Source organism: Theobroma cacao, chromosome 6 (assembly GCF_000208745.1).
Source record: "Theobroma cacao cultivar B97-61/B2 chromosome 6, Criollo_cocoa_genome_V2, whole genome shotgun sequence".
Classification (NCBI taxonomy): domain Eukaryota; kingdom Viridiplantae; phylum Streptophyta; class Magnoliopsida; order Malvales; family Malvaceae; genus Theobroma; species Theobroma cacao.
In genome coordinates, this window is record NC_030855.1 from 26,162,371 (window position 1) to 26,181,883 (window position 19,513).

The 19,513-nt window shown below is 38.3% G+C and overlaps 3 protein-coding genes across 14 annotated transcripts; all 3 read left to right on the forward strand.

Moving 5' to 3' along the window:
* LOC18597359 (C2 and GRAM domain-containing protein At1g03370) lies at positions 454-6,793 on the forward strand. Its single transcript, XM_018123314.1, has 9 exons — positions 454-1,625; positions 2,063-3,310; positions 3,424-3,606; positions 3,795-4,078; positions 4,182-4,298; positions 4,383-4,645; positions 5,268-5,436; positions 5,598-5,870; positions 6,001-6,793. The coding sequence occupies exons 1-9, from the start codon at positions 1,277-1,279 to the stop codon at positions 6,190-6,192; spliced, it is 3,078 nt and encodes a 1,025-aa protein (XP_017978803.1). The 5' UTR covers positions 454-1,276; the 3' UTR covers positions 6,193-6,793.
* On the forward strand, positions 7,073-9,909 carry LOC18597360 (nuclear inhibitor of protein phosphatase 1). 3 transcript variants are annotated; one of them, XM_007026342.2, is made up of 3 exons: positions 7,073-7,342; positions 7,742-8,322; positions 8,672-9,909. In XM_007026342.2, exons 2-3 carry the CDS (start codon positions 7,913-7,915, stop codon positions 9,504-9,506), a joined length of 1,245 nt encoding a protein of 414 aa, XP_007026404.1. In that variant the 5' UTR covers positions 7,073-7,342; positions 7,742-7,912; the 3' UTR covers positions 9,507-9,909. The 3 variants fall into 3 exon arrangements, with proteins under 3 accessions (XP_007026404.1, XP_007026405.1, XP_007026403.1); XM_007026343.2 differs by having other exon boundaries at positions 7,757-8,322; XM_007026341.2 differs by having other exon boundaries at positions 7,765-8,322.
* LOC18597362 (BTB/POZ domain-containing protein At5g47800) lies at positions 12,257-19,224 on the forward strand. Of its 10 annotated transcripts, none has more exons than XM_018123512.1 (9): positions 12,257-12,339; positions 15,093-15,191; positions 15,447-15,492; positions 15,670-16,008; positions 16,155-16,298; positions 16,386-16,455; positions 16,920-17,324; positions 17,446-18,186; positions 18,487-19,224. In XM_018123512.1, exons 5-9 carry the CDS (start codon positions 16,240-16,242, stop codon positions 18,958-18,960), a joined length of 1,749 nt encoding a protein of 582 aa, XP_017979001.1. In that variant the 5' UTR covers positions 12,257-12,339; positions 15,093-15,191; positions 15,447-15,492; positions 15,670-16,008; positions 16,155-16,239; the 3' UTR covers positions 18,961-19,224. The 10 variants fall into 10 exon arrangements, with proteins under 10 accessions (XP_017979001.1, XP_017979002.1, XP_017979003.1 ...); XM_018123513.1 differs by having other exon boundaries at positions 18,490-19,224; XM_018123514.1 differs by having other exon boundaries at positions 16,926-17,324.

Genomic DNA, 19,513 nt, shown 5'->3' on the forward strand with positions numbered 1-19,513 from the left:
AGAATGGCAAGTGTATCCTGGGAGCTTGGACGTCATAGTCACTGAGTAGCTTATGACTGTGTGGCTCGCGTGACAGATCCAGTTGGTTCGGAGGGGAAAGCAATCTAGTCAATGATTCCAGTTCCAAACAAAGACAGTGTTGAGGTCATCACAAACCCATAACGGAAAAAGGTGTCGGTGGGCTCCTAAATAACAAAAAGATGCCTCTTTTGGCATTGGGTCAGGGGAATGACTAACTTTATGCCCGTCAAGCAAGGAAAAAGAAAAAGAAAAAGAAAATCTCGAATTGCTTGCTGATGATGATTGTAGCAAATTTCGTTATCAAAACCCTGTATTATACTAATAGTATATTATCAAGAGAATTACTATTGCTTGGTGGATGAAGCTTAGCAGACGCCTAACTAAGGAGGCATAGATTTATTTAGAATCATAAATGTGAAAGTGAATGTGCACAAAGATAAGGAAAAGAAAAAGAAAACGCGCAGTTGAAACTTGAAAAGCCAAAAAACTTGAAAAGTCTCCTTTTCTGCTTCCTTAAAAGAAAAAGGAAAAGTCTCCTCCCCCTTTGTCTTTGCTCTCACAGATGATCTCATAGTTTGCAGCATCTTGGAAAATAAAGTTTGCCCAGATATTATCTTGTTGATTTTTTATTCTTTATGAAAACAAACACGCATTCATTTTTGTTTCTTGTTGAAAATTTTAATTCTGTGTTTCGTTCCTATTCGTTTGGGTGCGTTGATTTCTTTGGCAAAATTGAATTGCCTTTTATTGGTATGTAGGAATACCCAATCCAATACGAGTATCGATTCTAGTGTTTCCTTGGTAAAACAACAAGTTGCCTCTTTTTGTCTGTGTCTTCCTCCCCACGGAATGGAAATGGAGTTTCTCTATTGCTATTGCTGCTGAATGCTGATGATGCTACTGGGAAGGGCACTGCCATAATTCTTCATTAATGATATTAGTACGTTGAGTTTGATTGATTATTACTAATATTATTAGTACTAATTGTTTGTGCTCGGGAGCTCTCTCTCCTTTTCTTCTTTCTCCCAGAAATAGAAGAAACCGAAATAATACTAGAAATAGAATGGCGGCATTGTTCTTCCAATCCTTTGCCCTTGTTTGTAGCGGTGGCGGCGACACTGTTGATCGCGGGGTGGGTTCATCATAAAAATAAAACATTATCAAAGGTCAAGGTTTGAAGATTCTTTACAATTAGGATTGGATTGAGGAGCAGTGGCAAATTCGATCATCTTTGATCCCATAAACAAACATACAAATGAAGCTTATTGTGGGTGTGATTGAAGCAAGAAACATGCCACCCATGGATATAAACGGCTTCAGTGATCCGTACGTGAAGCTTCAGCTAGGAAAACAGAGGTCCAGGACCAAAGTGGTGAAGAAGACGTTGAACCCAACTTGGGGTGAGGAATTCAGTTTCAAGGTCGAGGATTTGAATGAGGAGCTTCTCATCTCTGTCTTGGACGAGGATAAGTACTTCAACGATGACTTTGTTGGCCAGCTTAGACTCCCCGTCTCCCGGATTTTTGATGCTCACAACAAGTCTCTTGGCACTGCCTGGTATTCCCTCCACCCGAGGAGTAAGAAGTCCAAGAACAAGGATTGTGGTATGTTTTTCCTTTTATCTGCATCTCTCATCCTTCAGCATCTACAAAATTTAGTTTTCTCAGCCTGTCCTGTCTGTCATGTTGGAATTAACCATTTCCTTGCATCACTTTTCCTCATGCCATTACCAAACTAAACTGGAATTCTTATGTTTTTATTTCTGGCCTTTTTTTTTGTTGTTGTAAATGTCTCTTAGTTGGAATATTCAACTGGGTTTTCTGTGCTGTCTTACTATGATTCTAAATGAATGCTTTTGTTTATGAGGGTCACAATGTTACTTAATGTTAACTTTAGTCCCAATAAAGACCTTATCTAAGTAGTCGGGATCTAGGATTCAAATATCAAAATTGCATCTCTTATATGACATGCTTCAGCTGCTTTGGGCTATAATGACTACAATAATTTATCTATGTACTTTTCTTTCAACCTTTTGCTACAGGTGAAATACTTCTAAATATCTATTTTTCCCAAAATAATTCATTCATGGACTTGGCCTCTCATGGTGATAATGCATCATCATTGAAGAAGCATGCGGACATGACTATTGAGGATCTTTCTAGGTCATTTAGTGGTTCATCAAACTCCCCTTCTCCTGTGAGACAAGAAGATAACGTGTCTTCCAAGGAAGATAAATCAGGTGCACAAAAATCTCTAGCAGGTCGCATTGCTCAAATGTTTAATAAAAATATGGACACTGCTCCAACTACCTCTGCTAAGAGCACTGATTTGATGGAGATACCTGAAATCTCAAGAGCTGACATTTCTGATGACAACGCTGATGATCAGTCATCCTCTGTTTCTTTTGAGGAAGCAATGAAAGCATTGGAATCTAGAGATCAGGGAAGTGAAATTCCAATCAATTTACCTGGAGGAGTTCTTCTGGACCAATTATATGTGATTGCACCAACAGAGCTAAACTTTCTACTTTTTTCACCTGATTCAAGTTTTCCTAGGTCATTAGCAGAGGTGCAGGGATCTACGGATCCGCAATTTGGGCCTTGGAAATTTGAGAATGGTGGTGAGTGCTTGAAAAGAGTTTATTCTTACATCAGGGCTCCAACTAAATTAATTAAGGCTGTGAAAGCCACTGAGGAGCAAACATATATAAAAGCTGATGGGAAGGATTTTGCTGTTCTAGCCGGTGTGAGCACTCCTGATGTCATGTATGGGAGCACCTTCAGAACTGAAGTGCTGTACTGCATTACTCCTGGGCCTGAGCTGCCATCTGGAGAACAGTCTTCACATTTGGTGATTTCATGGCGTATGAACTTCTTGCAGAGCACCATGATGAAAGGCATGATAGAAAATGGAGCCCGACAAGGTCTAAAGGAAAGCTTTGAGCAGTTTGCTACATTACTAGCTCAGACTATTAAGCCAGTTGATTCAAAGGATATTGGCTTAAACAAAAAACATCTTTTGGGATCATTGCAGGCTGAACCCCAGTCAGATTGGAAGTTGGCAGTCCAGTATTTCGCTAATTTTACTCTGGCTTCCACAGTTTTTATGAGCATCTATGTGATAGTCCATATCTGGCTAGCTGCACCTAGTGCAATTCAAGGACTAGAGTTTGTTGGGCTTGACTTGCCCGATTCAATTGGTGAATTCATTGTGTGTGGTGTCCTGGTTCTTCAAGGTGAAAGGGTACTCCAGTTATTTTCACGCTTCATGCAGGCCAGAGCGCAAAAGGGTAATATTCACATCTAATAACTACTCTTCTGAGATGGTGAAAAAAGGTGCCGCGTCATGTTTCTTTTGTTTCAGGCCTTTGATTTCCTTTTGCTTTTTTCTTTCCAACAATAGGGAGTGATCATGGAGTGAAAGCTCAAGGGAATGGATGGTTACTAACGGTTGCATTGCTTGAGGGAAGTAATTTAGCTGCTGTAGATTCAAGTGGGTTCTGTGATCCATATGTGGTGTTCACTTGCAATGGGAAAACTAGAACCAGCTCAATCAAGTTCCAGAAATCTGGCCCTCAGTGGAATGGTGAATTTAACATTGTTCTTTGTCTGTGTTTGAGTTCAGTGTGCGTGTTTTCACTGGCATACTCTTCAATAATGAGTCTTCTGCAGAATCTTACAGTTTATTTGGAACGAACCCCTTGAAAGTTTGTCCAAGAATTATCTAAATCTTAATTTAATCAATTGTTTAAATAACTCTATTGGTCTTTGCAGAAATATTTGAATTTGATGCAATGGATGAACCTCCTTCTGTACTGGATGTAGAAGTTTATGATTTTGATGGGCCTTTTGATGAAGCTACATCTCTGGGACATGCTGAGATTAATTTTGTAAAATCTAATATATCAGATCTAGCTGATGTATGGGTTCCTCTACAAGGTAAGTTGGCACAGGCATGTCAGTCTAAGCTGCACTTGAGAATTTTCTTGGACAATACAAGAGGTGGAAATGTAGTCAAAGAGTACTTAAGTAAGATGGAGAAAGAAGTGGGGAAGAAGGTAAATAGATAGCTATGCTTCTTTTTAGTTTCACATTGGCAACAGAATAAATTATTATTGTCCATTCTTGTTATGTGATTACAATCAAATTATATATTTGCAGATAAATGTGAGGTCTCCTCAAACGAATTCAGCCTTTCAGAAACTCTTTGGGCTTCCACCAGAGGAATTTCTCATCAATGACTTTACCTGTCACTTGAAACGGAAAATGCCTCTGCAGGTTCTGTTTATCAGGTTACATAATCTTTTGTAATTAGTATACTGCATTCTTCCGTTTTGTTAATCTGCAGTTGCATCTGTGCAGGGTCGCCTGTTTTTGTCAGCAAGAATAATTGGGTTTCATGCCAATTTATTTGGGCACAAGACAAAATTCTTTTTCCTTTGGGAAGACATTGAGGATATTCAAGTTTTAACTCCTACTCTGGCATCAATGGGCAGTCCAATTATTGTTACGACTCTCCGTCTAGGAAGAGGGATGGATGCTAGACATGGTGCAAAGACACAAGATGAGGAAGGCAGGCTGAAGTTCCATTTCCATTCTTTTGTATCTTTCAATGTAGCTCATCGGTAAAGGACAACCTATCTTCTGTGACTTCTTGTTTTCATTTTATTTATGTCTTTACTGCTTCCTTTCATATGTTTATTAATTTTGTTTAATGTTGAAAGCATGTTTAACCAAGCTTTTTTCACAATTTCTAGAAATGAATTCTAACATTATAACTTCCATTGTGTTGTTACATATGGAATTTATAAGCATGATGCCAGAATATTTCATCCTGGAATGTTCTTTACAAGTGGCAAATTGACTTGCTTTTGTAATATATTGGACAACTTCTGTGGTTGGAGTCCTTTTGCTCTTGCACCCATAACCTGACATACTATCCTTTTTTAGTCATCAATGAGAATTTCTTCACTTTATTAGTCCAGCTTTAGTTGTTTTTGAGAAACAACTAAGAATCATGATTTTTACAATTAGACTTATCATGCCTCTTTTTTCTTTTGGATGTATATCAACTATTGTTCTTAGGCAATCAAATGATGAAGCTAGTGCGAAGTATTAAGAATCTGTGATGATAAGAATGAGAGTAGGGAATTACTTGTTTTATAAGTTTCTAAAAGCAAAAATCTGAAAAGGGGAAAGGATGGTAAAATGTCATATCTTGACTTTCAATTTTTTTTTGTTGACTAGAACAATTATGGCTCTGTGGAAAGCTAGATCCTTGAGCCCAGAGCAGAAAGTGCAAATAGTTGAAGAAGATTCTGAAGCCAAAAGCCTCCAAACTGAAGAGAGTGGATCCTTCTTAGGCCTTGAGGATGTCAGTATGTCTGAGGTTTATTCATCTGCTCTTCCTGTTCCTGTAAGTTCGCTCTCTCTCTGAATCTATGGAACTTGTTTTGCTGCAGTATGCATCCTGTTAAGAACATTTTTACTGTCCATGTTGTGTCTAAGGTACTGCAAATCTTTTCGTATGTATTTTGTCTGTATCTGATGATGGTATCTGCTTTATTGGTGACTCAGACTAGTTTCTTCATGGAGTTATTCAATGGCGGTGAATTGGACCGTAAAGCTATGGAGAGAGCTGGCTGTCTTAACTATTCTTGCAGTCCATGGGAGTCAGAAAGGGCTGATGTATATGAGAGGCAAATGTATTACAGGTTTGATAAGCGTGTATCCCGCTATAGAGGAGAGGTGACAAGTACTCAGCAGAAATCCCCACTTTCCGATAAAAATGGTTGGCTTATTGAAGAGGTTATGACTCTTCATGGTGTTCCACTTGGGGACTATTTCAATGTACGAATACCACCAAGAACTTTTCTTAATTGTATCTTTGAGTGTGATGCTTGAGCCTGTTTTGGGATTTGATTTAGATATTATTCTACTTCTTCCTCATAATTGACCAGTGAGTTTTAATGTTTTGCAGCTTCACCTTAGATACCAAATTGAGGATTTACCCTCAAGATCAAAGGGATGTCAGGTGCGAGTGTTTTTTGGAATTGCATGGTTGAAAAGCACTAGGCATCAGAAAAGGATTGCCAAAAATATCCTCTTAAATCTGGAAGATCGCTTGAAGGTGACATTAGGTGTCATTGAGAAGGAATATATTTCAAGATAGTGCATGACTGGCATTGCTGATATTGTAGAGCTGATTGGCAGATAATCTTCAATATCACCCTGGGAAAATGACTGCATTCTATTGGTCGGTTTTCTTTAGTGCTGGTTATGTTTGCGGATTTGAGATGTACCCAAATTTGCATTATAGCTGTTTGCACGGGTATATGAATCAAGGCAACCCCAACTTTTGCTTGAAAGCAAATGTGACAATTACTCGCAGGTTTCTTGGCTTTAACTTCTTTCCGGATCCTAGCAGAGTTTTGCTTGTTCAGTTTGATGCCTGTAGAGACCAAGCCCCTCATTGAAGCAAGCATACTAATGATACAGTCTTTGTAAATATAGGTCTGTTACGGCTCCTTCTACCATTTCTGGCTGAAGATATTCGTTGTTGCTCTCTTCAAGAATTTCCAAATTGTATTTGTGAAACCATTGCTGTATATTGAAATTGTGAAGAGCAACTGTTGTTTCTTGACAAACTGCTGTACTCATCATTCAAATGCAAAAATGAGGGTGGATACTGCTGTATGTAGAGGTTATTGATACTAACCTACATTGAAATATCCATAGTAATAAAAATTATGATATTGGAGTATTGGATTCAATGATAAGTATATACATTTCTTGTTCAAGAAAAAGAAAAAATAATACCCATGCAAGTTATGAACAGCATATGTGGGAGTAGGGGGAGCACAAGAAGTGAGACTAGCCCTTGCCCTTGAAAATGGCTGATTCGAATGGGCTGATTGCTGATACCAAATGGGCTGGCTACTGAGGACTAGGATTTAATATAGGTCTTTACAGTACAAGTGTCGGGTCTTACAAACTCTTTCTGTGTCTCCGGTCCGGTCCATATTTATATTGACATAAGTTCCGGATGGTAAAGATTATGTTGTAATACTGACAAACTCATGCTTAACACTAGGAAGAATAATTATTGAAGAAAAGAAAGACAGGGAATCGCAGCATTCGATCCCTGGCATTGCGCCCGGAGATTGAAGCTTGTTCTTGGGTTTGGTTTGGCATTTGGAAACGAAATTGGGTTGACGATGATGACAGAGTCAGGGTGAGAGTGTGTTGAATTCAATGTGGCGGATTGCTTTGCCCCTGCCTTCAGCGTTTCCTGCCTTGTTCATGAACCCTAACCAACAAAGGTCAGTCAGTGTCTGCGATTATTCATCTTCAACAAACATATTTTATGGATTAAGCAGCAGCAGCAGTAGTAGTAGTAGTAATTGTTTGCTGGAATCGATTCTGTTAGAAGATTTATGGCCACAATTATGTATCCTATTCCACCTTTTCAAGTTATAGTAACGTAGCAGCTGAACCATGTCAATATGATTGGTTGAAGAAAGATGGGTTTTTGGGATTCCTATCCATTTTCTATAAAATCCAAACTCGATTTTACAATTTTATTCCACAACCCAAGCTTACCTGGTGTGCATTATTTTTGTTATCAAAAGGTTTCTTTCTTTTTTCTCTGTTTTTTTTTATCTGAAATTTTCGTGTCCGATATGTATTCTAGTAATATTACATTACTCCAATATTTATAGGGTTTTTGGTTCAAGGGTTGCAGTTCAAGTGCATGAATGAGGAGGAGGATTACTGCTAAAATTGACGGCCCAAATTATGATGCTGCTGAGTGGTGATATAAGAATATTAATCATTAACTATTGAATAAACAGGATTTGATTTTTTTTTTTGAGTAATATAATTAATAAAAAATGTATGGAAGAGGTGGTCTTGATAGATTCAAAAAGGCTCAATCCTTGGAACCCTTCTCGGTCTCCCTAAATTCTGCCCCCAAAACCACACCCAAAGCTGTTCAAGCTCAACAACATTCACATTCTCAAAATGCAGTTGCTCAGCCTCAGCAGGAGGAGCAGACTCAGCCTCAGCCAGCCACTCAGCTTGGCGGGGGTCAATCCACCTGGCAGCCTCCTGATTGGGCCATTGAACCTCGGCCCGGTGTCTATTATCTTCAAGTTTTGAAGGAAGGACAGGTGCTTGATCATATTAATCTCGATAGACGCAGGCACATCTTTGGCAGGCAACATCATACTTGCGATTTTGTGCTTGATCATCAGTCTGTTTCACGTCAGCATGCTGCTGTCATTCCTCACAAAAATGGCAGGTCACTTCTATTTCCATTGCTTTTTTATCTTCTTTCGCCCTTTCTTTACTTCTATTCAAACCTCACTATTATTTTCGCTTCTCAGTACGGAATGATTTTAAAGGCTACTTCTTGATTCTACTACTTTTCTGAGTTTACTAGTTGATGATTAAAAATGATGTTGATTCTGTTTTGAAGTTCAAGTTATTCCTTTAGATTTGTAGTCATTGCTACACAACCTAGTGTATTTCTATTTCTTAATAAATCATAGGTTATACATTCTTGTATATACAATTGATTTCTGAAGCTCGCAACTTCTTTCAAAAACCATATGTAAAGTGTTATTCACCAGCTGTTCTAACCTCAACAGCATATATGTCATCGATTTGGGATCGGCACATGGAACTTTTGTTGCAAATGAGCGATTGACTAAAGACACCCCAGTTGAGCTTGAATTAGGGCAATCTTTGCGCTTTGCTGCATCAACGAGAACTTATATATTAAGGAAGAATAATGCAGCTCTATTTCCTCGTCCTCCACCCCCAACTGAGATAAATCTACCCCCACCACCTGATCCTTCTGATGAAGAGGCCGTTGTAGCTTATAATACACTTATAAATAGTTATGGTCTGAGCAAATCGGACCTGCTGCCCAAATCCAATGTGTCTGGCAGCTCATTATCTGAAAGAGAAGGCAGCACAGAGCTAGGGAGAGCCTCAAAGAGAATGAAGAAACTAAAAGTGACCTTCAGGGATCAAGCTGGGGGAGAGCTGGTTGAAGTCGTTGGAATTTCAGATGGTGCTGATGTAGAAACTGAACCTGGGCCTCTAGGTGTGAAAGAAGGAAGTCTTGTTGGAAAATATGAATCTCTTGTACAGACAACAGTAATTCCTAAAGGTAAGGAGGCATCATCTGTAAAGGAAGACGATGGTTTTCAGAAAGGTGTGACTGATAAACTGCAAGAAGTCTTGAATAAGGTAAAAAATGCTCCAAAAGGTGGGATTTATGATGACCTTTACGGAGAATCTTTATCTGACAAAGTTGGTTCTTCATGGGCATACTCATCTGTTAGTTGTGCTGGTAGACAAGCTTCTCCTACTCAAGATGATACTACAGGAAAGGCTATTGGTGTCTCAAGTGGAAATCCTAGAAGTAAGTCTGCCTCTTATGATGATGATAGTGAAGATGATTTATTTGGTGACTGATTGAATTAAGATGAAAGATCTTGCAACTTGCATCATTCTCTCAAAAAATGACAGAAAATAAGTTATCTCTGGACATAGAAGGCTATTATTTCCTATGAAGTTGGAGAAATTTTGTGTAACTTATTAGCAAAATTTTCTTTGTACAATGTACTGTCAACCTGAGATTGGGGATTTGAATGCCCATGATGTTCTTGGAACATGACGGAAAGAGAATTACCTGTAGCAAATTTTGAATCCTGGTATGTGGTTCAATCTTTCTTCATTTTGTCCATTGTTGTTTCAGTTGCAAGTGGTGTCTGCACATGATTATGATAGGCTGTTTCCGCTTTTAATCCTAGCTAGTCTTGAAGGAATGTTGTTTTGTGTATTGAGTATTGAATAGTATTAGCTGCTTTCCATTTGAGTCCTTTGTTTTTCCCAAATATTGGTGTAGAATTGGGGGGAACAAGGCTTGTTAATTTTGTAAATGTATATATGTTGGGCCTATTATTTAATTTGTAACAAATGGTGTGGGTAGACTGGGCCTGGTGGAAACAGCAACAAAGTGGTGAATATTAGCAAACAATACAGGTACCAGGGGCTGGGCAGTGGGAAGCTTCAGATTGGGCCCAAAGTAGAGCCCCCTTGCAATAATTCTCATTCTCCAATCTCCACTAAAATTTGTTTCCTTTTAAGAACAAGGGATCCTTGAAAACAACTAGTATATATAGAAATATTAGTTTTGATTATAACTCATCACCTAAACCCTAAAACGGAGAAAGAGAAAGGGGGAATTTCTTTAGGTGGGACATAAGCACTGCGGTGGCAGCAACTAAAGCAAAAGAGTGCAACTGCATGCCCAAATATGGAAGAGCCATTTGACTACGCCCATTGAAACCTATACCTATATCTGTACCTACACCCACCTCATCATTGGGATTTAGGAACCTACCTTTCACATGGTATTTACTTTGTCACTAATTAATTTGAAATTTGATAAAAAAAAAAAAAGAAGAAGAGAAACATTTCAGACTTTTTTTTACAGGAAATGAGATCATAGGTGTCCGATACTGTCATCCAACTTGATAACAAAAAACATCTTACAGTCCCTTCACAAATATTGTCCTTGTTTCCTATGCGAATCAAGAATATATCACTTATTTTCCATTTCCATTTCTATATATATAAATAAAAAAATAAAAGGGTGGCTTAGATATTTTGTTAATTCATTGAATTACTTTGTTATCTAACTTATATATATATATATATATATATATATATTATATATATATATATATATACATATACTGTATGTATATAAACCCACATGCACATTCTCCAATCATAGCACACAAGATCACTAAAAAGCGAAAGTAATTATGATAATGGATGATGAGCATGTTATTGTGATCATCATGGATCTGTATGATTGACATAAATAAAATGACTAGGCCTAGGACCGCCTCTCATTTATGCTAATTTGTTAATAAAAAGCTTAATTTGTCAAACCATATGAACTATTTTAATTTCTTAACACACATCTACTTGGGATTGTTGAAAGGATAGGAGAGGAGTGGGAGTGGCGGACCCTGACCCTCTCCTCTCCTCTCCCCATCTGTTTCACATTATACCAAGTTGGAGCACCAGCCAAGGCACACGTGGGAATCACAATGCAAACACGTCTGCATATACATACACCCGGACACTGCAACTGCAAATATTGACCTGAAAAAACCCAAGTGACAGGACAGGGTGAAAAATTCAAATGCCTGTCTGGGTTTGGCCTCCCAAACCACCAACAAGCAGGGTCACAAAGATCCCATCAGACTGATATGGGAGCAGTGCAACCAACGGTAGCGGACAAGACACGTGGCCGACATGCAAATCAGGGAAAGGCCAACCCGAGGACTAATGAGAAGGAGAATATACCTACATAGACATAGTGGGGGGTACCATGATGAGCCTTGTACAGGGGATCTTCCATGATGGTCCCACCATCCCTTCCTTTTAGTTGGGGGTGGGGTGGGGGGCAGGCACCTCTTAACAAGTCTCTCTTGAGTCTTAACCCACTGCCCACTTGCGTTGCATGCTTTTTCTCGAATTCAATCATAGAGCACCAATTTCAAGCTAAGGCCTAGGCTTAGCCCCTCGGGGTTGGGGACGCTGCACTGCCACACTCACAATTGACATCCCCAACAGCTGAAAATGAAAAAGAGAAGAGAAGAAGAGACTGCTCCTTAATTTTACTTTTTCTTTTCGGATTCTATTCAAAGCAGCTTATGATAACATACCTTTGATACATTACCATGTTGACTAAGCCCAACCAACCACTTTTTCATCCTATTCCTCTCTCTCTCCTACTGTCCTGGTGAGACATTGGGACACCCATTCTTCTCTAGTTGGTGTGTCTCTTTAGTTGAGTCTAGCAGAAACCCATAAGCTAGCTCCCGCTCCCTTTCCCTCTCCCTCTCCCTCTCCCTCTCCCTCTCCCTCTCCCTCCTGGATTACATGCATGAAGCAAATAAGATATCCCTTTCGTGCCTCACCTCATATATGCAATTATATTGCATCGCATGTTCATATAGGATGATGTAGATATGTTATCTTCCATTTTAGCAGCCTATACTGCTGGCTTTATATCAGAAGGTAGTGCTGCTACTACTGCTTCTTTCTCGTCCTGAGGCAGTCACTTGGAGTCTCAGGGGTAAATATATATATATATATATATATATTATATATATATATATATATATATATATATATATATATTGGCAGCTTTTTGGCATCCTAAGTTCGTAACAGGTACTGCTGGCTTGGAAGCAAGTTAAAGAACTTCAACAAGCACATCATTGGGGTATGTTTCTTGCTCTCCGTGTAATGTTTCTTGCTCTCCGTGTAGTAATTATATATACTAATAAGTAATTTCGTTTTCCTTTGGGGATTGCCCCATATATATTAGTTAAGTCCGAGTCCCAGTGCCGGCGATAATAGCTGGGCTAATTGGGATGATTTGATTGACAGAAATCTTCCTGACTTGTTATTGTTGTTTCCCACTGAAAACCCCAACCAAAAGCTCTGCCTGCTTTTTCACTCTGTCATGTGCGGATATAGATTCTCCCATACTTTGCTCTGCTACAAGATAAAAAAAAAATTGGGAAAAGGAAAGAAAATTCCAAATAGAAAAAGGACAAGAAGACAATACTAAAAACTTTTGTGAGCACTTGTTTATGATGATCAGTTATATATAAAAGAGTATTACACTAGATCTGGATGGCATCATCTATCTATGTTTATATATATTAATCATACCTTGAAAGCCATATGAGCAAGGCTGACAGAAGCATGCATCACATTTCATGGATTCTTCATGCATGCTCTCACCTTGAAAAAAGTTGTGGTCATTTTAGCATGCACCGTGCAACCTTTTTTTTTTTTACTTTGATCTGCCACGGAAAGCACAGACCACTAGGTTGGATTTCAGCCAATCAGTGTTGATAAAAAGCACTACATTTTATCTTCCATTTTGCTCCTTAATTTGCATTACTAGTTCTAACTAGTATTATTTTTTGTTGGCTAAATGCTCCCATGATAGCTACCTAAGCAAACCTAAGCCACTTATTTTATCTTTTTCAGAAAGTTAGTCATCAGCCACTTTCCCCTTTATTATAATTAGTTGGTCATCCCGTAGCATCAAATGCATATCCGAAAGTTGACAACAATATATATCAACCTTGATTAAGATTAATTAATTTCCATCAAGTGTGTCAGATCCTAACTGACCAAAAATTTCCTCCCTTCAACATTAGGAAAACCAGTTTTCATATATATTAATTTGGATGATCACTCAGATTATTCCATGTATATACTTATGCTTGATGGAAACTCACCATCTGCCTACAGCCAGATGAAAGTCGAGTCCATGATCCACCAAAATTTATGCCAGTGAGCTAGCTAGCTGCTTCTATTCTGTCCGCAAGGCTAATTGCTATATGCCTAGCTACTTTCTTGCAGCGAGTTATGTTCTTTAGATATATCTATATGCATACTCTATACATTTCACCTCGTCTTAATTGATTGCTGATATCAAATAGTTTGGAGAAATATATATGTCAAGCCATCTGCATACACAGAAGAACCATATTGTGTTGATGACGCATGGTATTTTTCTTTTGATTTGAGTTTGGAACGAGTTTACTGAGATAAGATTAGGAAAGTAGCGTGCTGCAGTTCATGCCCATACCCAACTCTAAAATGCTAGTATCTCATATATGTGAACATACATATATGTTCAAAAACCTATGCATATATAGCCTATTTCTTATGACATAAAGTATAGTAGTATTTTAATGAACATTGGCTCAAGCATATGACTGTAATTAAGACTGCTACACAACATATTTCCCACATTCTCAAGATCACTAATCAATTCCTTTCAAGATGGATGATATAACATATATATATATATATATATTTCCAGTCCATGCTTCCCTGAAAGGAAAATTCTTTTTGAAAAAGACAAGCCTAGAAATTATTTAGATAGATGTACAAATTCGTTCAAAACTGTTTGGAGGAAGGAAGGAAAATAGAGAAGTGAGGCAAGAAAAAATGGAGGGGAAGGAAAACTGTTTTTCCTTTTCTTGTATTTGGTATGAAAGATAGAAAATAGAGGGAAAGAAGGAGGCTAGACGTAAATATTATAAATAAAATGATTAACTTAGATAAAAAGACTGTTTTCCTCCCAATTTAGAGAGAAAAGAAAGAAGTAAATCCATCCATGTTCTTACTCACTTTCTTTCTTTTCTCTCCTACCAAACATAAATATATGATTTTGATGGATTAGGCTGACGATCATCAATGAATAATTAATGCATGTATACAAAAAAATACATAAGCTTTCACTTTCCAAAATTATAGTGTATGGAATTTAGCTTTATATGAAGATATGGATCAAGATGGATGATGTTATTCTTTCGTTTTAGCTGGGATATATATATATATATACATACTAATGAATTTGTGTGACTTAGGAATAAATTCATAGGGACCTGTATATTGCTGCTTGGAAGTAGGACCTAAGAATAAGAGGTTCCATTGTTTTGAAAACAATTAAATGGGAACACAAACTAATAGGGAGAGAAATTAAATATTTAGATAGTGGATTCGAGTGCATACAGGTGTTATGTTTGATAGCAGTAGGGACAATGACGTGTTAAACAAGGTAATGGTCAATAACTGCAACTCTTGTTTCCGTAAGATATAATTTTAGGCAAACTTCACTCATTGTTCTCGAGCTTTTCAGTTTCATGTAGTAACATGTGTCGAGGAATTGGCAGAACAAGTTAAAAAAACACTGAAGCCAGGTGAAACTTGAGATTGCAATTTAATACATGGCTGAATAAACTAAATGAACTTCAATGAAACTGCCAAGGTAATGATTAGATAAATGGCTTTCAGAAGAGGTTTAAAACTCAAAGCAGGAAAGCTTGCTAATATGTATATATATATATTGTTTCTTCAAGACTCTTCTGGCTTCCACGCGCGCTATCAAATCTCACTCCAGTGCCTGACAGCCAAGAGGTGATTTTTTTTTTCTTTTTGGTTTTGCAGGTGAAGACATTTATATTATTACGTGCTAAAGGGCTCTGTAGGGTTCTATACAGGAAAGGTCATGAAGATGATGGGGCCCCTTGTTGAATAAAAGTTGAGGTGATTGAGCCTAGCTTCTTCCCAAAGTTGTGTTAATCATACATTGCATTTATATATGTAACACTTTTGCATACTGATTACTGACTGAAGCTCTAGTATGTAGATTGGACCTTCTCGTTGTCTACTACTTCTTCTTCTACTTCCCACTTCCTCGGCCTCTCCCCTTCTTTGTATTACAGCTTCTTGTCCCCGTCATTTTCTTTTCCATGTTTCTGAGCTGCATAATGGTCAAGTTTATTCATTCAACTCTTGCAGCTATATTTTGACAGCCCCATTTTGCCTTAGAGATTGTTCTTTCTTTGTAAGTATGTCCTCCACACTCAGTTTATTTCGTAATTTTGGCCCGCATGCATTGATACGATGATATCCTCTTCCAAAAGTATGATGTCGACTTTGGCCTGTCTGCCAGCTTCTCATTAATTGCCTTTGCTTTTTTCCATTCTTCTTTTAACTCCATTTTTAATTGGCAAATGAACAGAAAATGGATGAGAAGAAGCAAAAACATGGATCAGGGACGGAAGAAGAGTTAAAAAACAGAACAAATAAATTTCGCACCTAACCCCTTATATTAAATGTGTATTCTAAATTTCTGGGCATTCAACTTTAGTATTGAAAGCAGAAAACTCTTACTAGTGGAACCCATTTATTTTGGCCGACGATTCGGTTTCTTTAATGGCTCTTTCAGTAATATCTGCAATTACCAAAAACCAGTATCCTGTGAAGAAACAAAGGGGTTATGTCGACGTAACCGTAATTAATTAATGGAGGGGAGTGTTCTTGTCAGAGTATGCAGGTGCCTCGACACGTGTTTGTGCCTGTGGGTTTTCCTGTCTGTTTGTATGCATATTACTACATATTCTTCTTTCATGCTAGCTACCTGATAGCATTAATATGTTTTTATCTTTCGACAGAATCCATTTTGGAAATGTATTTACTAATATCACCAAGCCTTGAATCTTTCAGACACTGTCTCTTCATCAAACGTTGCAGTGTTGCAAGGGGAAAAATTAGTCATTCACGACCTTCTGATTAAAGGAAGACAAAAAAAATGAAGTTTATGAAAATTGGGACAAAGCCAGACACCTTCTACACAGAAGAGGCTACCAGGTATAACAAGTGTGACTATCCTTATTTTACACAACTGGCAACAATCACAAGCTTTAAATCTAATAGAGTTGGTGATTGGCAACGCAGGACTGTGATTTCAGACATACCAAGCGATCTTACAATAAGGATTAACAACATTTGTTATCTTCTTCATAAGGTATAGTTTATTGGGTTCATCATATTGGATATAAATAAATAAATTGCCTCGAGTAGTGGCATGAAAAATGGTCCTGCGGATGAGCATTCTTCCTCCATCATATGTTATGTATCCTTGTCTTATTTGAATGGTTTCTGGCATGTGTCACATTTGGACTAGAGTCAGCATTTTGGAGAAGAAGTAGAGTCCAACATGTTATCTCTGTCAAGAAGACAGATGGTTTCACTTGGTACACTCAACATGACAGAGCCGAGGTAGATAGTCCCTTGCTTAGAACTGAAAACATTAGCAATAGAAAGGTACCTGAAAGGCAGGCATTAGGCAATTTGAATGTGAAAGACGAAAATTCCTTTTGGAAAAACCTAGACATTTGAACAAGTGATAAAGTTACAATACATTACTAATTCATTCAGGATTGGTGAGTCAATATAACTTAGCCTCTAAATTAATCGTGCTATTTTTAGTTGCAGTTTCCACTTGTTCCAACATGTGGACTCCTACAACGACTGTGCTCTGATTCTGAGGATTCTGACATTGTAATCATAGATCTTCATGATATCCCCGGAGGTGAAGATGCTTTCGAACTCTGTGCTAAATTTTGCTATGGGATAACAATCAGTCTCAGCGCCCATAACTTTGTACCTGCATTTTGTGCTGCTAAGTTCCTTAGAATGACTGAATCAATTGAGAAGGGAAATTTTGTTCTAAAACTGGAAGCTTTCTTCAATTCATGCATTCTTGAAGGTTGGAAGGACTCAATTGTCACACTACAGACTACAATCAAGTTACCTGAGTGGTCAGAGAACCTTGGAATCATTAGAAGGTGCATTGATTCTATTGTAGAGAAAATCCTCACACCCCCAGCAAAGGTTTTACATCTATTTTACTGCTTCTATATTTTCCCCCAGAAAGCATATCCAAAACTGTATTTTTTTAAAATCGTGTGCTCTTCAAGGTATACATTAGGTTAATCTTGATGACTTCCTGCAGGTTTCATGGTCCTACACTTATACTAGGCCAGGATATGTCAAAAAACAACACCAGTCTGTTCCAAAAGATTGGTGGACAGAAGACATATCTGATCTTGACATAGACCTGTTTCGATGCATAATTACTGCTGTTAGATCGACCTATATGCTGCCACCGCAGCTCGTTGGTGAAGCTTTGCATGTTTATGCCTGTCGTTGGCTACCAGACACTACAAAGTCTAGACCCCCACAGAGTTCGGGTTCCCTGACTGAAGAATCTATGAAAAAAAGCAGGCGAATTCTTGAATTCATTGTCAGCATGATTCCTGCCGATCGAGGTTCAGTTTCAGTTGGCTTCTTGTTAAGGCTCCTTAGCATCGCAAATTATCTAGGAGCCTCCCCAGTAACAAAGACTGAACTGATAAGGAAAGCTGGTCTGCAATTTGAGGAGGCAACAGTAGGTGATATGCTACTTCCTTCCCAGTTGTCTTCTGATCAGCACTACTATGATATTGACTTGGTTTCAGCAGTATTGGAAAGTTATTTGGTGCTATGGAGAAGACAATCCCCTGCATCTGCAGAAAACAGCCACTTGCTTAGATCAGTTAGAAAGATTGGAAAGCTTATAGATTCGTATCTTCAAGTTGTTGCAAGGGATGTCAACATGCCAATATCCAAACTAGTTTATCTAGCTGAAGCACTGCCAGATAGTGCCAGGGGAGACCACGATGGCCTTTATAAGGCAATTAATATTTATCTCAAGGTGAGACCAATTTACTAATCAATCGCCAATTTTTCATTTTTGTATTTTGGGCAGACTGATATACTGATACGTCTGATGTGAATTCTCATTTCTTCAGTCCTTGTGCTTAAGCATTTAGGAATGTTGATTGGATATGCATGTCTTTTGTTTTAGTTATTCATTCATTAAATGCAAGTGGAGTTTTTGGATCATTGAGTTGTTGATCGCCCGAAAAACATAGTAGTATAAGCCCCAAAAAGTTGCATCTTACATCCATCTCACAGATTGTATTTCTTCCAACATGGTCCTTATTGATTGAAGCAGGAGCACCCTGATCTAAGTAAAGCAGAGAAGAAGAGCCTCTGCAGAATGCTAGACTGCCAAAAACTGTCCCCAGAGATACGTGCCCATGCTGTGAAGAACGAGAGGCTACCATTGAGAACAGTGGTGCAAGTCCTCTTTTTCGAACAAGAGAGTGGTTCCAGGGCAACAGGTCATAAACCAGAGCTGATCTCCAAAGCAAGACAGACACAAGCTACGGAAGAAGAGGGTGATAAGCCGCAACAGGAGGCAAGGAGAAGGAACACGGTTCCTGAAAGCAGCGAAAGAGAGCATCACGAAAAGATGAAAAGCTTGGAGGGAAAGGGGGTAAGAGGGAACATTGGGGAAGCAGAATCCGAGAAGGGCAAAGAAAGGAGAGGTGAAGCGAATTCTGCAAGCAAAGTGGATCCCAAGAAGATAGTACAAAGGAGAAGTAGATCAGACCAAGGGCATGATAAAGGTCGAGAGAGATAGTCGAATTAATGCAATCAATCCTGAACTTGAAGACTCTCTTCCCCAATTCTCTGTGCTATTGTGTTTCGTGTACCCTTTTGCATATATAATTGCATTGCAGTAAGTAATGCACCATTTGTGGTAGCTAGGCAAAAAGAGTTCTTATCAGACCAGAAAAAACAAAAGGAAAAAAGAGACTTCTTTTCAGCTGTAAAGACCAATAAATAACTTAGCTACACTACTGTCCTATTGAATAGAAGAAAAGAGTTGGTTCGTGAACCGAAATCCTACTATAAGTACGCATTAGTTTTGCAGATGAATAGAATAGAAGAGAAGTATAAGCCATCGCTTTCAGCTTCTTTAAATGTTGTCATTGAAACCGAATAAGTACATCATCAACAACGCCCGCCTGAAGTGAAGGCAGAGGATTTCTATTCCCCTCAAAATCTTGAGTTCTGTTTTATGTATTACAAGAATGCGGTTAACATCAAACTCGTTCTCAACATGATACCATAACATAAATAAACAGTTGGCTAGTTAGTCATTAGTCGTAGAAAGAAAGGTATAGCCTTGC